The following is a 24,310-nucleotide window of genomic DNA, read 5'->3' as shown; positions in this document are numbered from 1 at the left end:
AGTTTAGCACTTATGTCCCATGTGTAAATATTATACCTCAAGCGGTCTGTTTATGTTTATAGTCTTAATCTTCCCTTTTGAGTCTCTTTTCTGGAGTGTGTATAACTGACACATACAATACATACGCATGTGATTTTAGTGCAGAAGATTGTCAAATGTTTCCTCTAGCATTTCTTATTCCTTTTCATTTTTTATTTTTTATTTTTTAACCTATTTCATTTCCTTTTCCTCCATTGCCCTCTATAGGTTGATAATTATTCTACTTTGGTACAATGTAGTGGTACAGTGTGGAGAAGGTATGAGGAGTGAATGCCCACTAGTGACAGATCTGCTCTTCAGATTTTTAGTGTACAGGAGGTGGTAGGTACCTCATTAGACATGGGGATAGGTTTCACCTGAAGGCCTCATAGCTTTGCTGCTTCTGTCTCTGATCTGCAGCATTCCTTGGAATGAACTGGTTAGCTTTTCTCTACCTTGTTTTCACGTCATGTGAAATAGGTGTATTAATACATTTTTAAAGTTGAGACCAGCGTACTCGTTTTGCTTGGTCTTAAATAAAACTAAAATCTTTCTCTAGTACAGATAGGTTCAGTAACATGAAAATTGGGCCTGATTTGAAACTATTAATATTAATAGGTAGTCCTGTGTTTGGATTACTGGTTTTGAGGTGCTTCTGTGTACTGTGCGTCATGTGACTCTTCAGCGACATATTTTCTGTAGGTGAGAACGGTGTAAGCCACAGTCTGAGGGGGAGGCAGGCGTTTGCGTTGCAGAAGGAACTTTTTTCCTGAAGTTTAAAGTGTGGACCAAGTTCCACTTAAAAATAAACTGCCCCTTCTTGAGACCCCAGGGAGAGGTGCGCCGTGTGATACGTGGTGCGGATGTTCAGGTGCGACTGTGCGTGCTCTGTTAGGACAAACTGCACTGCACTGCAAGACTTCTTACTAGAACATGGTGAGATACCAGATGTGAATCTGATTTCAAACGCCATGTAGGAGCAGTGCTTTCTTAGCCTTCCCCAGAGCAGCAGGTTCACGGTTACAGAGATGGAGAACTTTGAGTGGACACTTAAGACCCTTGTGCTCTTTCTGTGCCGCTGTGCTTTAATTGGTATGAAGTGGGCATCTGCCAGTTGATTTTGTGCCTCTTGGCAGAATTGTTGATCTTGATGTTCCATCTCCTTTGATAATTGCACAGAAAATTGCCTGCATCTAAACTCCAATCTGTGCCAGCACGCACTGTAACCATCAGGATGTGCCCAACATCTGGATCTTTATGGCTCCCTGCTCGTTAAAGAGCTCATGACCACATCTAAATATCATACGTGCTGCAGAATGGTGTTTTCTGGAATCACCCCGAACACTGGTGAGCTGGGATGGATTAGTCAGAGCAAGTCTTCTTGAAAGGTTGTTGACTGATGAGTGTTCTCTTGAATAGTTGAACTGCTGAAGAACTTTCTTGTCTTACCTCTCTTTTTACAGAGCTGTCCCACATAGCAGCTCTCAGTTTTCAGAGAGTGAGCATTAACATGGCGTAGTAAATAATTCCTGTCTCCTTGTCATCCACACGGTACTTGAACTGCATGGTTTGTTTTACTAGGTTTGTTGGCTGTTAAGACAACAAAACCAACCACGTCAGTACATGCTTTTACCTTCACGGGGTAGAGCTGACCGAAGGAAAAGTTGCCTAATGACTCATTTCAGCTCCTTGAGCGTCTCTCTAACATAATGGCTCCTGCAGAGTTCCTGTGATGCTTGCTGTGCAGAATGCAGCTGCTGTTGATTTTGTTCTGTCCTTGCTGTTGAGGAACATTGTGCTGTTCAGACCCTCGGCTGATCGCGGCGATAGCGATGTTCCCATGGGGATCTCAGTGGTGCTCATCACTGCAGCAGTCATCTGCTTCACAAGTGGTGATGGATGAGCTGTTAGCCATGGTTCACAGGTAGATAACTGAGCTGCAAAAAGATTAAGTGACCATAATTTCGGATACGTTTTTACGTGTCTCTGATGTGATTTTGGAATAGTTAGTGTTGTTCAAGAGTGATACTTGCAAAAGATAGTTTTAATGGCATTGAAACTGTAATTGCTTAACGTTTCTGTAGGATAGAAGTTCTGATCCTCAGCACCTGGTTCCCAAGCCAGGTGTGACGGAGGGGTGGCACTGTGAAGTGTTGACTTAAAAGGTTTTCTATGTGTCATACAGAGACATAATGACAGAAGAAGAAATACAGCCCATTTTTCCAGAATTATTTTTATCTCCTTGACCACAAAATCATATTTCCTTTTACTTTGCTACCAGCTTTCCAACTTGAACAGATAATAATATGGGGATTTTGCTGCTAGCAATAGCAATAGAGTGAGCAGAAGCCTGGCATCTGTTCTGCAGCTCTGAAGAATCCCCAGAGCACCAGTCATCGGTGCAACTGAATGGAGGTAGAGATCCTGCAGAAAGAGCTTTGCAGACCATTTGTGCCATGCCTGTATTCAGCTGTATTCACAAGGTTTGTTTTGTGGGCAACCTGAATTTCGTGCATGTGATGGATTAATAATGCAGCCTATAAAAAGCAGCCCTTTAGTACTCCCGCTTGAGAGTTATTTTTAACCGGCGCACAGCAAGAACATGCTCTGACAGAATGTCTGAAAGTTCATGCTCTGCTTGGAAAGTTTGCAGCTCTTGAAAAAAATAAAACCATGTTTATTGTAGTAGTTTTATTTCTTAATGAAATACACTCAGGAACTTTTTCTCTGACATTGAAGTCTTTGTGCCTCGGATAGATACTCGGTGTTTTCAGAAGACAGACAAGGGCAGTTCACTGGAGAAAGAAAACCATTTTATTCAGTAATGCAAAGTTTCACAGAATCAGGATAACTTGCAGAGAATTCATGGTTTCCTGTCTGAAGCAAGGATGCAGTATGTGTGAGTGGATTACTGCTCTGTGTGGTAAATACAGCTACAGCTATATGCAGTATTTAATGTCAAGTAGGTGAGACTCTCTGTAGTGAAGTAATTTGTTTTCCTTATGAGAAGGGAGAGTGAAAACTAATCTAAGCCTGTGTAAATTCCTTGCATGTTGTCTAAGCTCCTAACTAACTGTGACTATCTAGGGGGGACACAGCAGTCCAGAAGTGTCCAGCTGATGTCTCTGCAGATTGAGATCCCATTTATCACCATGATCGATGGAGTGCAGCAATGCAAGGGAGGCTCATTTGCAGAGCACAGCACGGGCCTCACTTGGGGAGCAGGTCGGTTCTTCTTTCATCTCAAACAAGGAATTAAATAGTTGTTGACTGCAGCTCTGCTGTATGGGAATTGTATCCCACGAGCCTGGTGTTCACCACTAAAGGAGCTTCTCAGCAGCTTCCAAGCAGCGATTACTGACAGCAGCGTTCACTCCCTAGCAGATGGCATCTGAACAATCAGCAGAGGAGATGCAATATTGTCTGTATCCCAGTGTCTGCTGCTGGGCTCTGTGTGAGAGAGTATGTGCAGCAAATGTGAGGGTGCTCCGCTGACCCACACCGCACAGAGAACAGAAGGCAGTGTAGCTGCTGGCAGGGTGAGCACCAGCAGGCTCTGCAGCCATTGCTGCCACGTCACTGCTGTTGGTGTTATCTGTTGGAAGCACACACAGCCTGCAGTTGCACCTTGTGTTCCATATATGCATGCCCTAAAGCTCAGGTATGAAACTGTGGCATGGCTTGCTCCTTGTATTTCAACTCAAAAATGAAGTAGCAGCTGAAGTGTCACACATGTTCCTACAGTGAGCAGATGAGGAAGAAAAAAAAAAAATAGGATGAGGAATAAATATTTCTAAGATGGTAACCCTGGGGATTGAAAGAGTTTCCTTGTGTGGCTTCTCCACTTCATATGTAGCTGCCAAATGGCACGGCAGCCTGCTAAAGATGCAGTCAGGGTGGGCTTAGGCATGAAGAAGAGAACAGAGAGGTAACCACCTTGCTCCTTGCTTCAGTTTGCACCCCACATCACAGACAGGTAAACCTGAGCAGTCTGCAGCCCACATTAAACACTGCCAGCGCTGCTTGTCTGTATGCAGTCTCTGATTTCAGCACACAGCATTTCCTGCATTACTAGCAGGATGATAATTCCCTTGTTGGGGAAGAGGACTGTGAGATCGGCCTCTTAAAATGCCACAGACCTTCCCCACTTCAAAGCAAAAATGCTGCTCTTCTTTCAAAGGCACTGTGGAAGTCCATTAGGGCAGAAGAAACTCAGTTTGCAGAACGGAGTTTGTCAAATATCCGCAACTCCTTGGCAGCAGCAGCAGATTCTTGTGCAAGACAGATGATATCTACTGAAATATGTTCTTACTTTTTCTTGCCAAGAAATCTTACCCTGTTCTTATTCTGATGGCAGAAAAAAAACCACCCTCCCTTTACAGAATGCATTTCAGGGGAGTTATTCCTTGCTGTGCTTGTGAAATTAATGCCTAAGCTTAATTCATACATACTTAATCAATTTCTTTCCTTCTTACCTGCTGTTGTCACCACAGCCTTCAAGTGCATTGAATCAGGCGGCCTTGTGCTGGATGAGCATCAAGTTGTTTGGCTAACTGGAGCCTCATGCCTTTCTTTATCTCTGGTTTTTGTTTTTCATTTATTTTTCCCCCTTCTTTAGCAGGTGAACAGAAGGCTGCCTCCATCCACCCCGCCGTGTGCTGACATTTGACACTTGTCTGTGCAGCTGTGGCTTGGTTATGGTTCTGCTGCTGAGACATGTATTGTTTTCAGCTGGCTGATATGATAAACTGCCACAGTTCTAAGTTTCTCCTTAGATAATATTTTCACATGATACATATGATAACAAGAAACCTGCAGTATTCTGCCAAGTTCCTGGAATGTACTCTGCTTTCTATTGATCTCAGAGTTTCTCACAGTCCTCAGTGGAAAGGTTGAGGTTTGCTGTCCTGCAAATTTCCAAATTTAAGCGTATCAAAGTAAATCTTCTTCCTCTGAAGAATTTTGGTTTTGCTACAACACAAAGGCCTCTCCGTTTTTATGACTGAAGAGTAACTTTGAGAATGTTGTCATGTGTAATGCTGTGATTGCTGTTCTAGTGTGAAAAGGACACGAGAAAAGGACACGAGGAAAGAGGTGTTCACTTAGCCCTGCTCAACTCCATCAGGAGTTCATTTGCTATACCTAATGTGTGGAAGTTGAAAGATCTTCCACTTGAAGACCGTCGTGTTGGCTGTGTGCTGTAGGCTGTGCCAAGCATTGTGTTGCCTTTTGGTATGACTCACTTTGGTAATAGGACTGCTCTGGGGGTAGTCAACATCTAAAGCAGCCTTACTGGGATAACAGGACCAGCGCTGTGCTGGTTCTGCGGCCTCTGATAGGAAAGCACCTCCAGATTAAGGTCAGGTGGGTAATTGAGCAGAATCCAGCAAGTTGTTGTAGCTCCAGGGAGGGAAAGCCCATGGCCATTGGTGCAGAGCCTTGCTGAGATGCTCATTGGGCTACAGTGTGTCATCGTATTTAGCTGATTACAGAGGAATTCCAAGTGTGTTTCATGTTAAAAAAAATTACTGTACTTTAGGATCTCTTAGCATGGTGTGTGAAATTTCTGTTTATTAAAGCTCTGCACTGGGGACTGAGAGTGCCCAATGCCTGGTGGTGTCTAGTTAAGCTTTTTTTTTTTTTCAAGAAGTCATTGTAATTTGGAGCAACATCGTTGACTTTCCTTGTCTGTGTGACCTCCTCAATTATATTAGGAGTAGTTTCCACCCTGCAGTCCTTGTTTGTGCTCTTAGAGCAGTTTTTTTTCCTTAACCTGGTAGTACTTACTCGGGCCTTAGTTTTCAGCAGCTCAGCAGAATCTTCCTTTGGACTTGTTTTTTGTTTTCGGTTGTTGTCTCTTCCAGCAGCCTGCACTCCACATGAAGAGCTTTGTGGCTAGGTTAGTAAGCACAGGGGGAGTCGCAGGGAGCGCAGACCGTTCCTGACTGCACCATTGAGTACACTTAAAAGGAGTTCTTCTTCCCCACCCCTGCATTGAGTTGTATGGGAATGGCGGTGAGTCACAGCAGGAGCTGTGTGAGCCAGCACAGCCCACTCCTGAGATTTTTAGGATGCATGAGGTTTCATCAACGCAAAGGATTTGGAGGGGGTGGGAAGGAGGGAAGACCAATCTTTTCCTTTCATACTGCACTAGCCCAAGTCAGATAATTTAGTGAATGTGCAGGAAGCTGAATGTCTGACTTGATCACTCAAAGGGAGTTGGGGTGCACCAACTCTGACCTGCACTTCTCTGTGGAAGAAAAGGCAGTGGAAATGACAGTGCTCTTGAATTGCCATATGTAAAGGCTGCAGTGTGTGGTGGTTCTGTATCGTGACTCAGCTTTGTATTCAAGCATTCGAGATTCCTCTAAACTGCCCAGCCAATGCCCCATGACTGCAGGACTAATGGTGGTAGAGTCCAGATCTTCCTGGGTCTTCTGCAGAATTGATTAGGGACAGGTGCTGGTGATTGCTTGGGTTTCAACAAACTAGTGTGTACGTACAGGGAAAGGGAATATTGGTAGTAGACCGGTACCAGTGGGAAACACTAGTCTTTTGGAGACACCAATTTTAAAGAAATCTGTAACATTTGAGGCTATTCGTGAGTGATTTCGCTGTCTGTTTTGCAAAGAAATGCATCTTTTGCATCTTAAAGACATGCAAGAGTTTCATTGTGACTTGAAGTTTTGAAGGAAAATGAACTTACAGATGTAACAGATCAGTGGAGCGCACATCACTCTTCTTCGTGAGGGTGGGATATTACAGTCATTAAGTCTCTGTGCTCCTAAGTCAGAAGAATATTCCTCTGGTTAATAAAGACCTTTTCGTTCACAACAGAACATTCTGAAAGAACATGCTGATGATGACCAAAATCTTGCGATTTCGGGTGTCCCTGTGGTCAGCTGGCCCAAGAAGACCCCAAAGGTAATGAGACACGATTACCTACTAATCATTGCTGTGCCAGGTCTTAGTGGTTTTTCAGCTGTATTCTGGCAAAGTGTTTCATATGACATAGGCAGCAGCTAGCACTTCCAACATGGAAGGTTATTTTTTGATAATTTTATGACTACGTGTTGAAGCAGAACATAAATGTACCTCAGTAGGGAGAAATGGGCAGTTTCCATTAAAAAAGAACCTCTTTGGGCCTCACTTATCTGCATAAAACTTGGATGTGACTTGGTCATTCACAAATTGCAGCTACATCTGAAGTGTTGATGTAACTTTTTGTGTAAGTTTAAATGCTGTGTAAATGCTACAGACTTGTCTCTTGCTAAACACTTGGGTCTGGATGAGGTGTTTCTTTTCTTACACTGTGAGAACTCCTATGTTTTCTGTACCTCTTCCACTAACTTCAAAGGGTTGTTTTCTGTACCCATACCTTCATTTTTCCTCCTTTATATGGGAGTAATTTTCTTCACAAAACTGTGAGGCTTGCTTCGTTAATGCCTACAAAGAATTTGAAATAATTAAGAATAAAGTCAAAAGGGTGACTGTTATTTATAACAGTGGTATGTTTTCCACACTCCAACTATTCAGCATGCTGTAAAAGCAGCTTTGCTTATTTAGAAGATGTCTCATCGCTTCTATTTTTACTGTCATTTTTCACTGAATTAGTTTTATAATACGTAGTTTCCCTAGAAATGCTGAAAGGGTCAATCAACTTAAATCAGGCTTCTCTGTGAAAATCTGTTGTCACTATGATCGTATGTAACTTTCAAGTCATTAGCTGAGCAAATTACTTTCCCCGTTCTCTCTTTGCTGGTGTACTTGCTGTGGCTTTACATTTAGTCACTTGTAGCTGAGAGTTTGCTGTTTTCAGATGGGAAGTGGGAAACCATAAACTTCAGCAGCTGCCAGGGAAGAGTGGAGCAGAGTGAGCAGGAGTTGTGCTTCTGGTTTATTTCTGTCTTTTAGCTGGGTGCATTTCAGATCAGTTATATCTTGCTAAATACATTTCTCCCTTCTGCATTATAACAGATCCATAGAAATACGCATTGTGTTTAAAACACTGATGTAACTGAAAATAACAACGTATTCAAACAACAATTTGTTTAAAAACTGAGAGGAGTAGGTGTCAGATTTGTCACTCTGCTGCTCTGATGGCTGCTGTTCGTTTACTGGTCAGGTATTTCCAGACATGGAATAAAGCAGAATCTCTGTGCTCGGAGCAGAACTGGTACATGAAACTTGCAAAACAAATCTAAGAAACAATTGGCTCTTGTGCTGTGTTTCTGGGGCGCAAGGATCTTAATGTTTGGAGGTTTTTAGAAGGTTTGGTGTTTGCTCGTGTTCTTGTTCATTTCGTTTTGGAATTGTCAATAGATGGCTCATTTCTTATATTTGGCAACACAACTGTAACTGTAAAAGATGCTGGGTTTTTGTGCAATTTTCATCTCATTTCTTTTTGCAAAATCCATCTTGCTGGCTACAGGATTTTGGCTTTTTAGCTTTCTGGTGCTTGTTTTCCAGTATCCTTTTTAAAAGCAGAATGTTTTAAAGGCATCCGTGCTAAGCTACAATAACAATTATATGCATCACAGAAATAAGAGGAAGACTTTCACAGAGTCAGGCTTTATCTTGAAGCTGGCAAATGGAAACTTGTAACAGAAGTAGTTCTTTCACCACAGTCTCCATACTTAGTTTAATTAATCAGTGATTAATTGGAGATCAACTTGTGTTATGCTGAAGCTGAAAGGCGTGCAGCAGATAGGGCTGAATGTTTTGCAGAAGAAGCTTGTTATTTCCTGGACTCTTCTAATGCCAGATATCTGTATCACCTTCCATGTCCTCCTGGTGTGTTCCCAGAGGAGGGAGGCAGCTGGGACATGTCTCAGGGTTGTGACTTTGAGCCCCAAATTAAAATACGTTAGAAAGACAGTATAGGAGAAGTCTGTATAAAAGCAGTGATGTAAGTGGTTAAGCTTCATTAGCTTTCCTTTGTCCCCTGTGAGTCCTGATGATGAAACAGAAGATTTGATAGAGAAGAAAACCCTCAGGGAGGATGAACTCCCTTAAAATGGGGTTTCAGCTGGTGGAGCAGGGCTGGAAGGCGCCACGAGCATTGAGCGCAAGGCAGGGAAGTAACACCTGGTGGTAGTTTTGCTTGCTGCAGTATTACCCTTCTAGCATACAGGAGAAATGCCAGATATTTCAGTGACTTTCTAGAGATGTTGGTGTGTAAAGGAAAGGCAGATAGGGTGCAACGTGGTACTGGCTTTGGTGGGGCTGGTGTGAAGACATTACAGTGGTACACCAGCTCCAGGGGGAGGGGGATTGTCTGATTTAGTCCTTTAAGCAAAAGAAGCAAAACTGAAATTCAGGAAGAGCAGGCAGTAAATGAAAAAACGTGGCTCTTCCTTTCTCCCAGGAGAAGCCTCCAGAAGAAATTTAGAAAGACAAGAGCAGCAGATGGAGAAGGAAGAATAAAGCCGGCACTAAATGCCAAAACATTTCAAAGAAAATGGAAATGACTGTAAAGAAAGGAGGGGAAGAGACTACAGACAGCAAGAGAGGAGGATGAGGAGAGGACCAAGCACTGAAAAGAGATGGAATGAGGAAAACATAGGGCAGAGGTAGAGAACTCTTGGAAAAGTAAAAGGTCCTTGAATTCAGGTGAATGGCTGATGCTTGTGAATAACACAAGACGTGAAAGGCCCTGCTTAGTTAGGCTGACTGTCTTTGGAAATAATATATCCTTAGTAATCAGTGATTATAGAAGCAGCAAATAATATTTCCCTTTAAAATTGAGTCACAGTTTCTTTTACGCACTGTTGGTGTGGTGTGCCAACAGCGTGCACAGCTCTGCACTGCAGAACAGCAGTTTGAAGACTGAAAGCCCAGGGTTTAGAAAGGAAACCTGTTCTCTCCCCTTGAATCTCAGTTCACAGTGGATAAGGCAACGGGCGAGACACTGCATTAAGTATGTGAGTCCCATCCATATGCCGTGGCCCCATTTCACATTGCTTGTGTCTATCCTTTCTAAAGGCATTTGGGGCTGTCAGATTTACTGCAGCTCTCTCTAAAAAATTTATTCACTGAGAAAAGAAACAGAAGTAGCAATCAAAAATGTTTTTGCGAGGAGATAAAATAAATAGGCAGCATTTGATGATCTTATATTTGGTGTACAAAATGAGAGGCAAAGGTCTGTGTTCTGCTCCCAGCTCTGCTGCAGCCTGGTGTCATACAAGGCAAATGACACCTCTCCTCTCCCTGAGCCTTCCCAGATTAGAGGATCCTGCTTCTCTTCCCAGGAGTGAAATTAATCTTTATAAGGATCTGTGAAACCTTCAGCAGAAAGCCTTGTGGTAAAACATCCGGATCATTATTATTTTATGGTCATAGGGAAGCAGCGTGCAACTCATAGACACCTCTTCTGGATCATACTTCTCATCTTTGTGACTTTTTTGCAAGAACCCTTTTGGTAGTGAGAATTGGAAGAGAACGTTGTCAGAAGTCCATTTTCAGAAGAGGCCTGTCTGCTAATGACTCATTTAACAGTGTGTTTGATTTGCCAGGGATCCTAGGATATGCACAATGATCCTAATTTAGTCCTCATCAGAGGATCAGGAATGTGAAATGTTACATGTCCGGACGTCGGGCTGACAGTGTGTGTACCTGCTGGCTAGACAGCACATTTCTGCTGGCAAGCATGCAGCTGTTAATATGTTCCCATTGCTTTGCTGGTTTGTGCAGCAGTAGTTTGTCCTTGCTTGGTGCTGAGCCCTGTCTGTGTTTTATTGTAATGACAGTCTGCTGTGCAAAAAGAAGAGCTCTGTAGCATGTACTGCCTCAGGTTTTTGATTTCTTACCCTATGGGAGTGAGAACAAACTGTAAGAAATGAGCTCCTTCCCAGCCCCGGGACACGGACTTTGGGGTGGCGGGGAAGGAGAGCAGAGCCTGGCTTACACTAAAGTCACAGCGGTGGCACATCTGTGATCAATGATGTAGAGAGCTGCCATCAAATGATGTGTTGAAGCCCCCTCTCAAGATTTTCAGCCCTACAATACCGGATTTCCCATTTAATCTGTGCAAGGATTAGGGCTAATGTTTTATGAAAGGACCTCAGAGTATGGCTGAAGCAGAAAATACGTTTTTTTTCCAGCCATTTCCTACTTCTGGAAGGCAATAGTCAGCTGTAGTAACACATAATTGCACTCTGTGGAAGTGCCTTCTGTTTTTATTGTGATAAAGATCTTTAGCTGTCTATGAAGAGCAGCTGTAAAAAAGTAAAATGTCTTTGGCCTGACTCCGTTGTTCTGTGAAGAGTGAGAAATGCAGACAGAGCTGGATTCTCATCCCTTTTACCTGCCACAAACCTGGAACTGCTGCATTTGTAGTGACAGCAAGCATCCAGGTACAGATGGGTCTAGCTGGGAGCAGGAGATGAAGCTGTAATTTTCAGTGGCTGGTTAACGATACTGGAAAACATGGCTGGTTTTTTGACCCCTTGCTCATTCACTTCTTCCATGTAATTGTAACTTCTTGATTTTAAGAGAAGATACTTGAAAAGTATCAGAGGGCAATGGCAATATCCCTGTTTAAAATTAATGACTACATGTCGCAAATTGAAATGTTAATTTTTTTTTTAAACACCTTTTCCTGCGTTTGGTTGGTCTTTCTAGTAGCTGTGGCACCCCGCAGTTTCCTTTTGTTGTTTCAGATCTGTTCCTTCCTATCAGAAATACACTCCATGCCCCATTCATAATGGATTCTGAGGAATTGGAGTGAGGTGTCCCATTTGCCCTCTCTGTGCTGTCAATGTTTCTGTTACATCCCTGTTACTGCTTCTCAGTCGCTTTCTTTATACTCTTAAGCTGGAAAGCAGTAGTAACTTTGGTCTTTTCCAGTACACAAGCCATACCACGTTTGATCATCTCTATTGCTCTATTCTAGTTCCACGAGAGGTGGTTTTGAGATGAGGGTGGGTTTGGAACTCCAGGACCACAAATGGTATTCAAGATGCACTGTTTAAGGGAGGAGGCTAGAAGAACATGCCTTGTTCAGCATGGCACAACAAAGTTGAAGGGAGAGGTGATTGCTTTGTGTGAGTACTTCAGGGAATATAAATATCACAAATTATTTTATGTAGTGGGCAAAGTTGGCATGAGAACAAGTAAGTACAAACATACCATAAATAAATGTAGTCTGGAAGTTTCTGATCATTGTTCATGGTCTGAAATACACAGCACACACAAAAAGTAGACAACAGTGATGAGAAGGGTGTTAGATTCTTAGACATGACCTGTACTGTAAATAATGAAAGGCCATGCTAGTAGTCAGTCTCTCAGTCTGTCCATATCTGGAGCCCACAAAGGTCCTTAGGCATGTTTCTAACAAGGAAACTTTCTTTCTTCTTTGTATTTTACATTGGTAATGCTTGGAAGGGAAGAAGATCTATCAGTTTCTAGTAAGAGCTTCTTTAAGTACGGCTCCAGTTTTATGAACATACACGTAACCTCGTGCATTGGATCAAACAGCAGAAGTACTTAGTAAATGGTTTAAGAATCAGTGGATGCAGCAAACCTGAATGCAAGTAGAAACTAGAAGAAGAAGCATCAGTTCAAGAGATTTGATAAATTGCAATTTGAAAAAGATCTTAGCTGTGGTTTTTCAGAAGTATTGAGCATTGTTTTACATCTCATTTTCATTACACGCAGAGGAAGAGGTGTGAGGTGGACAAAGAACATTCTTGAGAACCTTTGAATAAATACTTCCAGTTTTTACTTGCTTACTTACTAAGAATTCCTACCATAGCTCCTGCTAGGCCAGCTCCACCCAGAGCAGTGAGAGCGCGGAGGTGCTACTTACAGCAATTAGTGCTTTAACCTGAGTGGTGTCTGAAGCAGATCTGAGCATGCAGAAATGGCACAACATCAAAACAGCATCGGTTCCAGCAGCCTGCCTGGGGGCTACCACCAGCAAGGCTACATTCCTAGTAGCAGTGGGAAACCTGTGCCAAATTCCCCAGGACGGGCCAGCCTTGGAGATCTGTTCAGGTACTTCCTGTGACAATAGGAACATCTTAAAAAGCAAACACTGACAATGGAAAACAAGCATTTAAAAACTAAAGTGAAAATTCAGTCTTCTGTAGGAAAGTAATAGGGAAAGGGAAGAAAAAAAGGCAGGACACCAGAAGAATTCTGTGTAGTTTGTTGGACTTTGTATTTTTTTCTGGTTGTGATTCACATTGAGTTTTACTTCAGTTGTTCAAATGCCACGAGAACAAGAAGGGGATTGAGGCTGTCGCGTTTTGTCCTTGCTGGGCACCAGTGTAAAGGTGTTTGAAGTGATCTCACACAGCACTGCCGGACCTCTGCTTGGCATCAACAACAGTTACAAATGTCCAGTGTGCAAGATTTGTCTATACAGACATGTGTTAGGAATCCCTTTTGTTGATAAAAAGCCCTGATTATTAAGTTCTTCTGTTGCAAATCAGACAACTCTTAATAGTTATCACATGCTAATAATTCTTCTACCAAAAGGTAGCTTAAATACAAAAGAAAATCAAGATCAATTAAAATTTGTTTTTCTCTTTACATTTCAACTTTGATCGGAATAAGCTATGTAAGTAATTGGGAAGAATTTTTGTTCTTTTACACCGAAGGGACAATAGTTGCCACTGGGAGGAGTCCCACATTTATTCAGACAGGTGCCCCAGTTCTGGCTCCTGACAGATCCATTAAGAAGTGAAACCACATAGCTGGGGTTGGGGGGATTTTTTTTCTTTATTTAAGGGGACTTCCCAGTGTAGCTGCACGCATACAGAACTAAGCCTTTTCCCTGCTAACTCTTTGGGAGCAGGAAGAAACCTGATGCACCAGAAGTGAGGACTCCTTCAGGTACTTTGCAAAGGAGTGCAGAGTTGCTGACGCTGCGAAGAGCTTGTGCGAAATGCCTGCTTTCCTGGGGGCAGTTCCTTGTCTGGCTTGTTTATTTTTCTGAGCACTTCGATCTCTTACAATCGTGAGTTCTTGAGACAAATTTGTTTCTGCAATAACTCTGCACAGGCCGGAGGAGTCTCAGGGTTTGGTGCTTGTATCATACATAACGTGCCCAAAGAGCTTCGCTGCATGTTGCCTCACAGTCAGTCTAAAAGCTTTGCCTGGTGACTTGACAGATTATTTCTCACCTCAAGAGGCTGTACTTGAAATATTGTGTCCCTTCAGGGAGTAATTATAAATAGCAAGGACTTGAATGAGCACCTTCTTAATCTTCCATCTTTGACTTAATATTTTCCCTTCTTATCAACTCCCAGCCATTTGCTTTGAAATTTGACCGATACCTTTATGTGATTAATACATCAAACAGGTAAATTAGAGCCTTTTTGGCTCGGAGTAGAAATTTGAACAGATTGGAAAAAATGAATAGACATCTCTTTTTTCAAACTGTTGATTTAAAAGTATCGTACTGGAAAATGTATGTGTTCTTCCCCATTGTCATTCTTCCAACATATGCGAGAATATTCAGTAACATGAGTTTTTCTAACTAAGGTCTCAATTGCCATTTTTCAAGATAGCTGCCTTCTCTTTATTCCACGATAGTAGAAGCGCTGATGAAAACTACTTCAGTCATAAGAGCTTTTTTGAATGAGGTGGATGTGAACTGACTTGATGGGTCTAAGGTTGTGTCGCTAGGAGCCCAACTACTTTCATTGCTGAATTGGCCAGCAAAACAAAAAAAATCTGAGACTGGGATCTCATTAAGTCTTCAAGCATCCTTGTGTTCTCCCCCACCTCAAGATGAAAACCATTCAAGCTTTAAGTTACAAATCTGAGATTTAATAGTTTTGTTTCTGGATCGAAGCACATTGGCAGAGCAGTGTGGAAGGCGTTTGTCATTCCACAGTTATGTGCTGTGCAATTACGGACATTAATCCTGCATGCACTTTTCAGAACAAAATTGAATTGTATGTTCTGTCCCTGAGAAGATGGCTTCCTTTTAGATTCCATAGCACAGTGAAATTAAAGTCTGCTGAGAATATAAATGAGGTCTTGTTTCAACTTCATGACTTTCCTGCAGGCACTAGTAGACCAATACAAGGCACAGAAGTGCTCTTCTTTTTGACAATCAGCAAATCTAACAAAAGAAGTGGAGAAAGTCTGATGAAAGCTAAGCAGCTTTGTGAGTCTAGAGTGTTTTGCTTGTTTTTGTCCTGGATGTTTTCCTACAAACCCAATTCAGGTCTGTAGGTGACAGCTGAGCACCTGTGCTCTCGTGGGGAAAACTGTCCTTCAGCTCTTTGTTTGCTTACATTTCAGCGCACTGTTTGCCTCTCGTTGTTTGGGTTTGGTCTCTAGATTTGAAAGCTGCTGCCAGATATTGGGCACAACTGTCCCAGCGAGAGCATTTTGTGCTGTGTGGCAAAGCACACCGAGCCACTTCAAGGAAAACAGGTTGCATATTCTGGTTAATCCACTATTTTAGCTAGCAGCCACATCCATTTGCATGTTCCTCCACAGCGTGGCAGTCATTTCTTATCTTCTTAGGAGCCTACTTCAGTATTTTGCATTTACTGGCAGAACATGGCTCTTGGAGATGAACTGTGCTGTGGGAATGTTCCCTGATAGAAGCATTTGTGGAAGAAGGAAGCGTGGCAGGATTTCCCTCATTTCCCAGCAGGTAATTCCATTGTGCCATGGCTTTTCCTGTACAGAGTGCACTCACACCTCCAGATCTCAGGTGCTGCTGGGTTTGTTGGTGCCTGCCTGTTCCCACAAATCTGATGCTGTGAGGGTAGAAGACCTCAGTGTTGTATCGGTACATTCTCAAGATTTGGTGGTTTTGCCTTATATGGCAGATATATGTGATGTTTCAGTATGCTTAGAAAGCAGTCTTATTTTATTTGTAAGACCACCTGATGGCTTTTTGGCTTTTTGTTTTTGTAGATTTTTGTTTCGTTTGTTTTTTAAATCTCTGAGAAAGATTAAGTGACTTACAAGCATCGCATTTGGCCTGGGCTCTTGGTGTTTTGTGTGCTCCTCCTCTGCTGTGCTGTAATAGCCCAGGGCTGTGCCATCTAGAGTGGTGCAGTCCTCTGCTTCCCATTTGTTGGATACTGGTTAGAAGGTATGGGCATTATGTGGGAGGAGCATTAATCAGTATGGTAGTCTTAATTGAGTTACCTTATCCAAGGTTGATGAATCAGACAGTTTATTAAAGAGATTGTGGTGATGCATCTGGTGACTGCTCTTATGTCATTGTGCAGGTAAGAGAAATAATAGGAAGTGCTAGGATGGTGACATTGGGTGGATATTTGAAGATGAAAAGGAAGCTGTCAGAGCATCTCTGACAACGTGGAGAGTGACTGAGATATTGGCTAGAAGTCTGGAGAAAAGCATTCTGAAATTTGCCCAGATCCAACGTCTAGAATTATATTTCTTGTGAGCAGACACTTGGGCCAAAACAGCAATCCTTAGAAATTGACAGGGTAACTCCTGCTGCAGGACAAGATGTGGTTCATAAACATTTCTATGGGGTTTGCCTTTAAAAAAATGTTTCACCTCAAAGTGAGAATCACAGAATCACAAATCGTGGAAGGGACCCACAAGGATCACCCAACTCAGGATGTTCTGTGATGAACTCCAGTGTGCGGCTGACACCACAGGTTCTGTTTGGCTCTGAGCACTGATAGCTGCAGCTGAGATCTGTTGGTCCTGGAGCAGCTCAAGAGCAAGTATACAGAGTGCAGGGGTGGTAGTCTCACTCCCCTCACATTGGTTTTACTACTTAAGGATATTTGCATGAGAATAAAATCCAGTTCTTTGGCACTCATCTGCTCCTGCTGTTTATTCTTCGCTTGAGGTTATTGTCTCAGTTTGTGACAACGTAATTGGTTTCTGTGGAGAAGATTATGATATTGACTTATATATGAGTTCAGGTGAGGAGCAATCAGCACCAACAGTTCAGAATAGAAAGTACTCTGTTTGCATGCAGCTCTCAGTAAGGCTAGTTCAGCAGTTCAATTAAGGATGTAATTTATTACTTATATCACACACATTACATCACGCAAGGCTGCGGTGTGGACACAGTTACAGCAGTACAGGCATGGCTTGGGTCGGTGCTCATTCTGTTTTCTAAACTGCTGTAAACTGTGCCAGGACTGTCAGATGTGCACTGCTAGAACTGCTTGCACAAGGGTTGCTCGCTGTTTGCTGTAATTTAGTGTTCTCTGGTGTAGACAGGCTGAAAGGATCATGCTGGAAAATGCTTTCTTAATAGTTCTTTTGGTGTATTAAATGTATCTGTGAATGGCTAGCTGCTCTTGTACAAGATGAGATTTTCAGAGAGCAATTGCAATCAGAAAAGTTCATTTTATTATGTTGTTCTCCCTCTTTTCTTGACTCCCAATTTGCTAATTTATATCCTGTGTGATTTTTTTTTTCTTTCAAATGTCAGCTCTACGAAGTTTACCCAGCATCTGAAAATCACTCTGTAATCTTGGTGTGTGCATCCTCCCGCTCATAGAACATAGAATCACAGCGTGGTTGGCTTGGAAGGGACCTCAAATGCCCTGGCCCCAACCCATGGGCTGTCTGCCCCTCAGCTCAGGCTGCTCAGGGCCCATCCATGGCCTCAGGCACCTGCAGGGTTGGGGCAACACTGCCAGGGCCTTGCAGCTCATTCGTCACTTGTGTTGCTGGAAGGGGCAGAATGGAGCAGTCTCCCAGGGTGGCTGAGGAGAGCAGCTTAGCACTTTGTGCTGGTGGGCCAGGCGGGTATCGTGAGTGGTAAGATGTGTTGTGAGAGAAGGGTGGATGTTGGGATCTAATTTGCTGTGAATCATATTTCATAGTAGTGGAGTGGCCTTGGTGGGGGGAGGGGGTGTTCCAGGTTGTTTTTTTTCCCCCATGTGGAGGTCAGCCCGTGGGCAGGTGTGGGACTGGGCATCCTCATGTTAGCTGTTCCAGAGCACCAATGCTGCTGCGAGCAGGTTGCTTACTCTAGCTTCCTATCTTCAAGCTCTCCTTTGTAGGCCTCTAGCAAGACGTACATTCCCCTTTCCTCTCCTCCGGAAAACATTGGATTCTGCTCTAACCTTGTGATTCAGAAAGCCAAGGCCTTAGGCACATGCCTTTCGTGCCCGGGCTTTCATCTGCTCCAGCTCTGCCTTGTGTGCAAACACAATGGAGGGAGAGAAACCCGAGGAGACGCTGAGCTCACCGAGGGCCGCCTGGGAGCGAATGCCTGGCTGCTGGCATCGTGGGACAGCACCATCGCTTCCCATAATGTGTTGGCTGGCAAGAGGACAGCAGTGCAAACAAGAAATGGAGATATAACGCGAGGAAGGGCCATCGTTACGCGATGCACTTGGCTTTGTCAGCAGCCGCCTGCCTGCTGTGTTAAAGTTTGGCTGAACTTTGTTAGGTGGAGCAGGGCCACGAGGCGGTGTGAAGGTGCAGGGCAGCGCGGTGCTCTGCAGAGCCACGGGTGTTTGTTTGTGGGGCCACGTGGTGATTGGGGCTGGGGAATGGAGTTGGAACTCATTTGGCAGAAATCCTGATGCAGAGACCATTAGGTCTGCTGCTTTATGGCTTCTCGGTTGCTCAGCACATGCAAATATTTAATCTCATGTTTAATTCGACGGTGTGGGCGTAGGAGCCAGAGGCAAAACCCTCACAACTGGAATGGAAACGGGACTTCCCCTGAAAGCAAGGCCCAGAAATCCAATGGGAAACGTAATTCGCAGCTCTGCGATTCGGGCCTGGCCGCCCCGACCCTCCGCGCCGAGCCGCCCGGGCTCGGAGCTCCGGCGGCGAGGCGGCCATCTCGGCGCACGCAGCGGGGCCGGGCCGGGCCGAGCGGCTCCCGCGGAGCGCGGCTCCGTGGCGGCTCCCAGGCCGCTCGCAGCCCGGCTCCTTTGTCTCCGCGCTCCGGCCCGGCCCGGCCCACCCGCAGGCCCCGCCGCCCGCTCCGCGCGCATCCCCGCCCGCAGGCGCCCGGGCCCGGCCGGATTCGGGGTTCGGGGCCCCGGGCCGCCGCCCGGCGCTGCCCCACCGAGCGGCCGCGCCGTCCCCGCCGTCCTCGCGGAACGGCTTTGTGCGAGCGGGCCGCGATTGGCCGCGGCGCCGGGGCCGGCCCCTTCCTGGCTGCCTGGCATGAATATGCACGGCCCCCTTCCTCCTCCTCCTCCTCCTGCATGTGTGTGTGTGCGGGGAGCGGGGCTCCGCCAGCAGCGCCGCTCCAGCCATGTCAGCTCGGCTCCGCCTGGGCCCACCATGAGCCATGGCCATGTCTGCGAGCGCCGACGAAGAGGACTACGAGTCGGAACCGGAGCCCGAGCCGGGACCGGGGCCCGAGCCGGGGCCGGAGCAGGTCCGGGGCGGGCGGCGAAGTTTGCAGCGGGAAGGGAGGGGAGGAGGCCGGGCCGGGCCGGCAGCGGGGCCGGGAACAATGTGGGGCCGGCAGCGGGCCCAGCTCGGCCCGGCCCGGCGAGAGCGGAGGCGCCACCGCGGCCCCGGGCGTGTCCGCGGGCCCCGGGTGGGAGCGGGGCCGGCCGGGCAGGGCAGGGCAGCCCCCGGGGCAGGAGGGGCGGGGGGGCCCCGCGGCCGTCGTGGGGTGTGGGTCGGGTTTTGTAGCCGGCTTCCTCGGAGAACTGCGGGACTTCGGGCTCCGGTGCCGGGACCCGGCGCCTCGTTCCGGGCCAGGTCCGTGGGCAGGGTCGTGGCCGGGGATGGGAGGTGTGGAGCGGAGGGTGCGTGCTAAAATGGAAAGAGAACTTTTATTGCTGCTCGTGGGGTTTGTTTTTCGAAGGTTCTTCTTTCCCTTTGAGGGAAGAAGAAGAAACTTTCTGGATTTATGGAGTAATCTATGAAAAATAATCCAGAACATATGTTCTAGATCGAGTAGTTTACTCTCTAAGAACTACCTGAGCAATTGAAAATGCACCGGGAATAGGATTAAACATGTGCATGCAATTTGAGTGTGAACTCGGTTTTTTTGTTCATAATTCAAGGTGTTTTGCTCCTTCAGATAGTCTCATCATTTGCTTCTAGAGACAAGTTAGCTCATGGGCCGGGTGCTCCGTCTGTCCTCCAGACCCCTCCTCGCTCCTTGCGCTTCACTTTGCATTGCCCTGAGAGATCAGAGCTGGAAGTTTGACTGTGGTGTGCTCAGGGCATGGATCCGGTGCGGACACGGAGAGTTGGAGCTGTGCTGCGATATCAGCTCAGACCAGGCCAGGTCTTGGGGGAGTCACTTCACTGAGGCTCCGCTGCGTTCCGTGGGTAGTGTGAGCACATGGGCTCCTTCACTGCTCAGCTCTCAGCCCCTGCCCGTCCTCAAACTTTGTCCCTCGCTAGGCCTCTTCAATCTGCTTCCCAATTCTGATGTGATTATAGTTTTTATTATTTTTATTATAGTTCTTTTAAAGAGCTCACGGGTCGGGGAGCAGTTTAGCCTCAGCTGCATTGCACCAGCTGTGAATTCAGTGTGAAAGGTGCAAGTTCTGGCTGGAGGAATTTGGGAGGTTGCTTGTGTCACGGGATTCTTTGTTTTGGTAGAATTTTATATCTAACAGCATAACAAAAAATAACGTGAGAAAGTGGAGAGCCTTTCTGTGGAATTCTTGAACTTAAATTACAGCTCTGTGACCTGTGCAAAGCCTTGTGCTGTGCTTTTCTTTCTCTTTGTTTAAAACAGCCTCAGCAGTGCAGACCCAAGCATGGTTCCAGCTGAATTTTCATATGAGCCTGCTTTAACACGTGCAGTTACCCTGCCTTCTGCCCAGGATGGTGGCTGTTACTCTGTGGTGATGTGCCAGGTGTGCAGCAGGTGGAACGCTCCAGCTCCACAGGTGTAGCTCAGCAGCACAATTTTGGTGTGTGGGTAGGAGCTGTGGTGTTGTCGCTCCTGGTTTCTTCCAGCTTCTGCCTTCAACCTCTCATTTACCCTTAGTCCATGGCTAGGCTAAGAAGGTCAGGACTCATGTTTCGCAGCACGGGTGTGGATAGGATTTACTACGCTGCAGTCAGCACCATTGGTGGGTTGGGAGCACGAGGGCCTGGGCACATGCCCTGATCTGCTGGGCTGCTCGGGGTAGGACACAACATGGTTTGTGACAGTGACAGTTCCTCCAGCGGAGCTGTGAGTAAACACAGTGAGAAGAGTGTTCCTAGGCAGCAGTGGTGGAGTTTCTCCCAAGCAGCAGTAAGAAGAGAAGCTGTGTTTGTGGAAGGTGCCCCAAGTCTGTACAGTTTGCTGGTGTCATTCTTTATAACAGCTTCTACTTTGGATGCAGCTTATCTACAAAAGCATATTTTTGCTGATAAATCTTATTCCATCCTCCAGGCCTAACTTCTACCTCCTCACCAGTGGAGGAAAATAAATGGGGGCACTTGCATCAGTGCTGATGTGCAGCTTTGTCACACCTGTGTCACAACGTAGCTCTGTTGGCGGAAAAGCTGCTGAGTGTCACTAATGTGCAGACAGACCTGCAAGGCACAAACTCTTCCACTGACTTGTGGGAAATGGCTCTGTTTCTTCAGCAGAGGAGCTCCATGTGGTGACCTAGTGGTGGTCCCTGGGAGCTGCAGGAGAGGACAAGAAGGGTTGTGGGTAGGAATCAGAGGAGATGGGAACATCTGGAGGAGCTTGGTCCTGTCTGCAAGTGGCTGGGAAGAGAGAAGTTGTGCTGCCTTCCCCTGCCCTGATGCTTATTGCTTACTGGTGGTCTGGGACATCTCCAGTGTGGCAGGAACATGTGGGTGACATGGCTGTTACCACTAGGGGAAACTGGAGATCTCTTTTGGGGAGATACCTGTAGTCAGAAACGTGAAATCCATGGTGTTGGCTTTCACTTTTCAGTTGTTCAGCTTTTAAGGGTGTTATTGACATCCACATGATTTTTGCTGCCTTAAACTAGCTGCCTTCTCATCGCCACTGAATTCCTGCAGTTGTATCATCCTTTTCTTTCTTCCATCTCTTACTAGGATTTCTGTAAATCATTGAAGGGATTGAAGGGCTTCATGCTGAAGAACTGTTGGCTGGTCTGAGCTTGTCTAGTGAGCAGGGAGCCTCGTCCTCCAGTGTTTCCCCCTCATTTGAGTCGAAAAAAGCTTCTGCCCACCTCTGATGTGGTGTGGAGAGGCGAAGAAATAATCAGCTGGATTCCTTCTCCCTGGCACTTGGGGGATTTCTCCAGTGCCCAGTAGCGGTCCAATTCCAGCCCATTGAGGTGGTGTTCTAGCAGACAACAGTTAGGAATTGTGGGTTAACATCACTTTTTTTTCTGGGATTTGTTTATCAGTTGTCAGAAAATAAATTGCCGGTAATTAAATACATGTATTCTAATGCCATTAATACAGTTGTGTTGGTATGCAGGGCCATAAAAGGTCTAAGCACAGGACCAGTACTGCTGAAGTTCCAGGTCCTCTTCCCTCTTTCAGTGCTGGTATTGCTGCATGGACTTGGTCAAACTGCACCAAATCAGCGTAATGAGAATCTGTCCACGTGTTTCAACAGGAAATCATTCCCATTCTGCAGGTGGAAAGGATGTACTAACGTGGCACAGCACCTTGAAGCAAGGAAAACTGCAGCTGTAAGGTGTCTTTTCTTGGAGAGAATTACACAACAGATACATAAGCTGTTGGGATCATTCTTGGTTAAGGAAATGAAGTGCTTTGGGGTCCTGCAGCACTGGCTGTTGCTGAGCCCTTCAGATGGACTCTGTGCATGCCCCTGGATTTCTCCAGGAGCTGTGATACGGTGCTGCTGGCAGCAATTGGGTTGCTGGAGTGAGATGTGCCCAGACCAAGGCCACTTGCAGAAGAGCTGATTTCGGGGCTGTAGCGTTTGTCAGCCGTGTTCTTGGAGCATCCTGGACTATCTTCTGATATCAGCAGACCTTCATCTATTTGAAGTTCCAGCAGGGACGTGTGGTGCTGGGATTGTAGTTGGAGAACATCAGCACCTACTTAGTGATGCTTTTAACAGCCGATAGCTCTTCTAGTGTTGTCTCCAAAGATTCTTTTGCTACTTTTTTTTTGCTAGTCTGGGATCTTTCAAGTTATTCTTTGCAGCTGTGAAGGTCAGAAATATGTTGCTATAAACATCTAAGCTGTGATTCTCTTGCAGTAAGCGCTGCGCTTCCCTTAGTGCCTCTGCTGCCTCTGACCCTGGTCTTGGTCCTGAGCAGATGCTCACAACTGCTGTGAGGGTGCTAAAGTACCTGTAAGCAAGCAGCGAGAACTGGCAGCATTTCCTTTTTGTTCAGAATAAGTTGAAACTGTGATACCTGGTCTTACTCCCACATCTACACAGCCTTGTTCAAAGGTTCAACTCACTGATGTCTGCTTCCCCCAGCAGTAGTCCATCTGGAGCACAAGTCACACTGAGTTTGGAGCTCAGCACTTCTGAAAGATCAGTTTGCAAATCTATCCCCCTCTCTATCTCAGGAGTGAGAGGGTAATCCCAAATTCATTGCTGTTAGGCAGCTTTGCAGTCCGTAGTGTGTAACGTATGGTGGCTGGGCAGCTGCTGCTCTCTGGCTGCCGTGGTAAACCAGCCTGGGGAATTTTTACCATTGCCCTCTATTCATGGGGCAGTTCTGTGGCATTGTCCTGGGAGGGCCCTGAATTGCTGCGTAGAAATGGAAACAGCCACCAGGGATCTCTTCACCAGGTTACCTGCCAGGGCAGCTGGATTGTAAACCCACAGTCTGAGCTGGAAATCCCACAGCTTCTCTTCCCTAGCATTGACCTGGAATTCATCTGGCTGTCTGCCACGTGCTAAATAAACCCCAAGTCGTGTTGGAGGCTCCTTCTTCCCCTTGAATCCCAGCCCCTTTCTGGGATAGCAACCCACAGGCCAGATTTCTGCTGGTGAGATTTGTAAGCAGCCAAGTTAGAGCCCCTTGAAACTGGATACGAGTGGGAATTCCTACAAGGCCCCTCCAGCCTTGCTGGCTGGGACATCCTGGGCTGAGGGCGGCTTGGCTGGGAGCTGGCTGCTGCTCAGCGCGCTCAGACCCAGCTGGGACAGTTGTTGGTGTTTCCTGATGAGCGATGAAAAGGGCTGGATAGGTGTGTTCCATGGAGTGAGGCAGAGATCTGCCTGCCTGCTTTCTGCTGTGTGGTGGTTTATAAGGAAATCTGAGTTGTGCTTTGGCTTCAGGCTTGTTTTTATACCTTTGCCTTCCTGCTTTTTTATTTTGTTTTTATGTTTTAATCGGGAATCTCAAATTCCACCTTCAAGCAATGCCTTTTTACCACTTGCGTCTTCCCTCTGACTTGGTGCTTAAGATGCAGTCCTCGCAATTAGGTCTGGGCTCTTGGTGCTGTGGTGCAGTGCTTGTGC

At 45.8% G+C, this 24,310-nt stretch overlaps 1 protein-coding gene across 1 annotated transcript in view; it reads left to right on the top strand.

Moving 5' to 3' along the window:
* Window positions 1–24,310, top strand: part of KDM2B (lysine demethylase 2B) — a gene marked incomplete at both ends in the record, with an annotated part of 98,890 nt that overhangs the window by 56,738 nt on the left and 17,842 nt on the right. Inside the window, 1 exon segment of the mRNA XM_079543910.1 lies at window positions 6,856–6,942. Within this exon segment, the coding sequence (XP_079400036.1) occupies window positions 6,856–6,942 (87 nt within the window).

This window comes from Tetrao urogallus (genome assembly GCF_951394365.1).
Source record: "Tetrao urogallus genome assembly, chromosome: 17".
NCBI lineage: Eukaryota > Metazoa > Chordata > Aves > Galliformes > Phasianidae > Tetrao > Tetrao urogallus.
The sequence above is the reverse complement of the archived record's forward strand: the minus strand, read 5'-3'. Positions and strand labels throughout refer to the sequence as shown.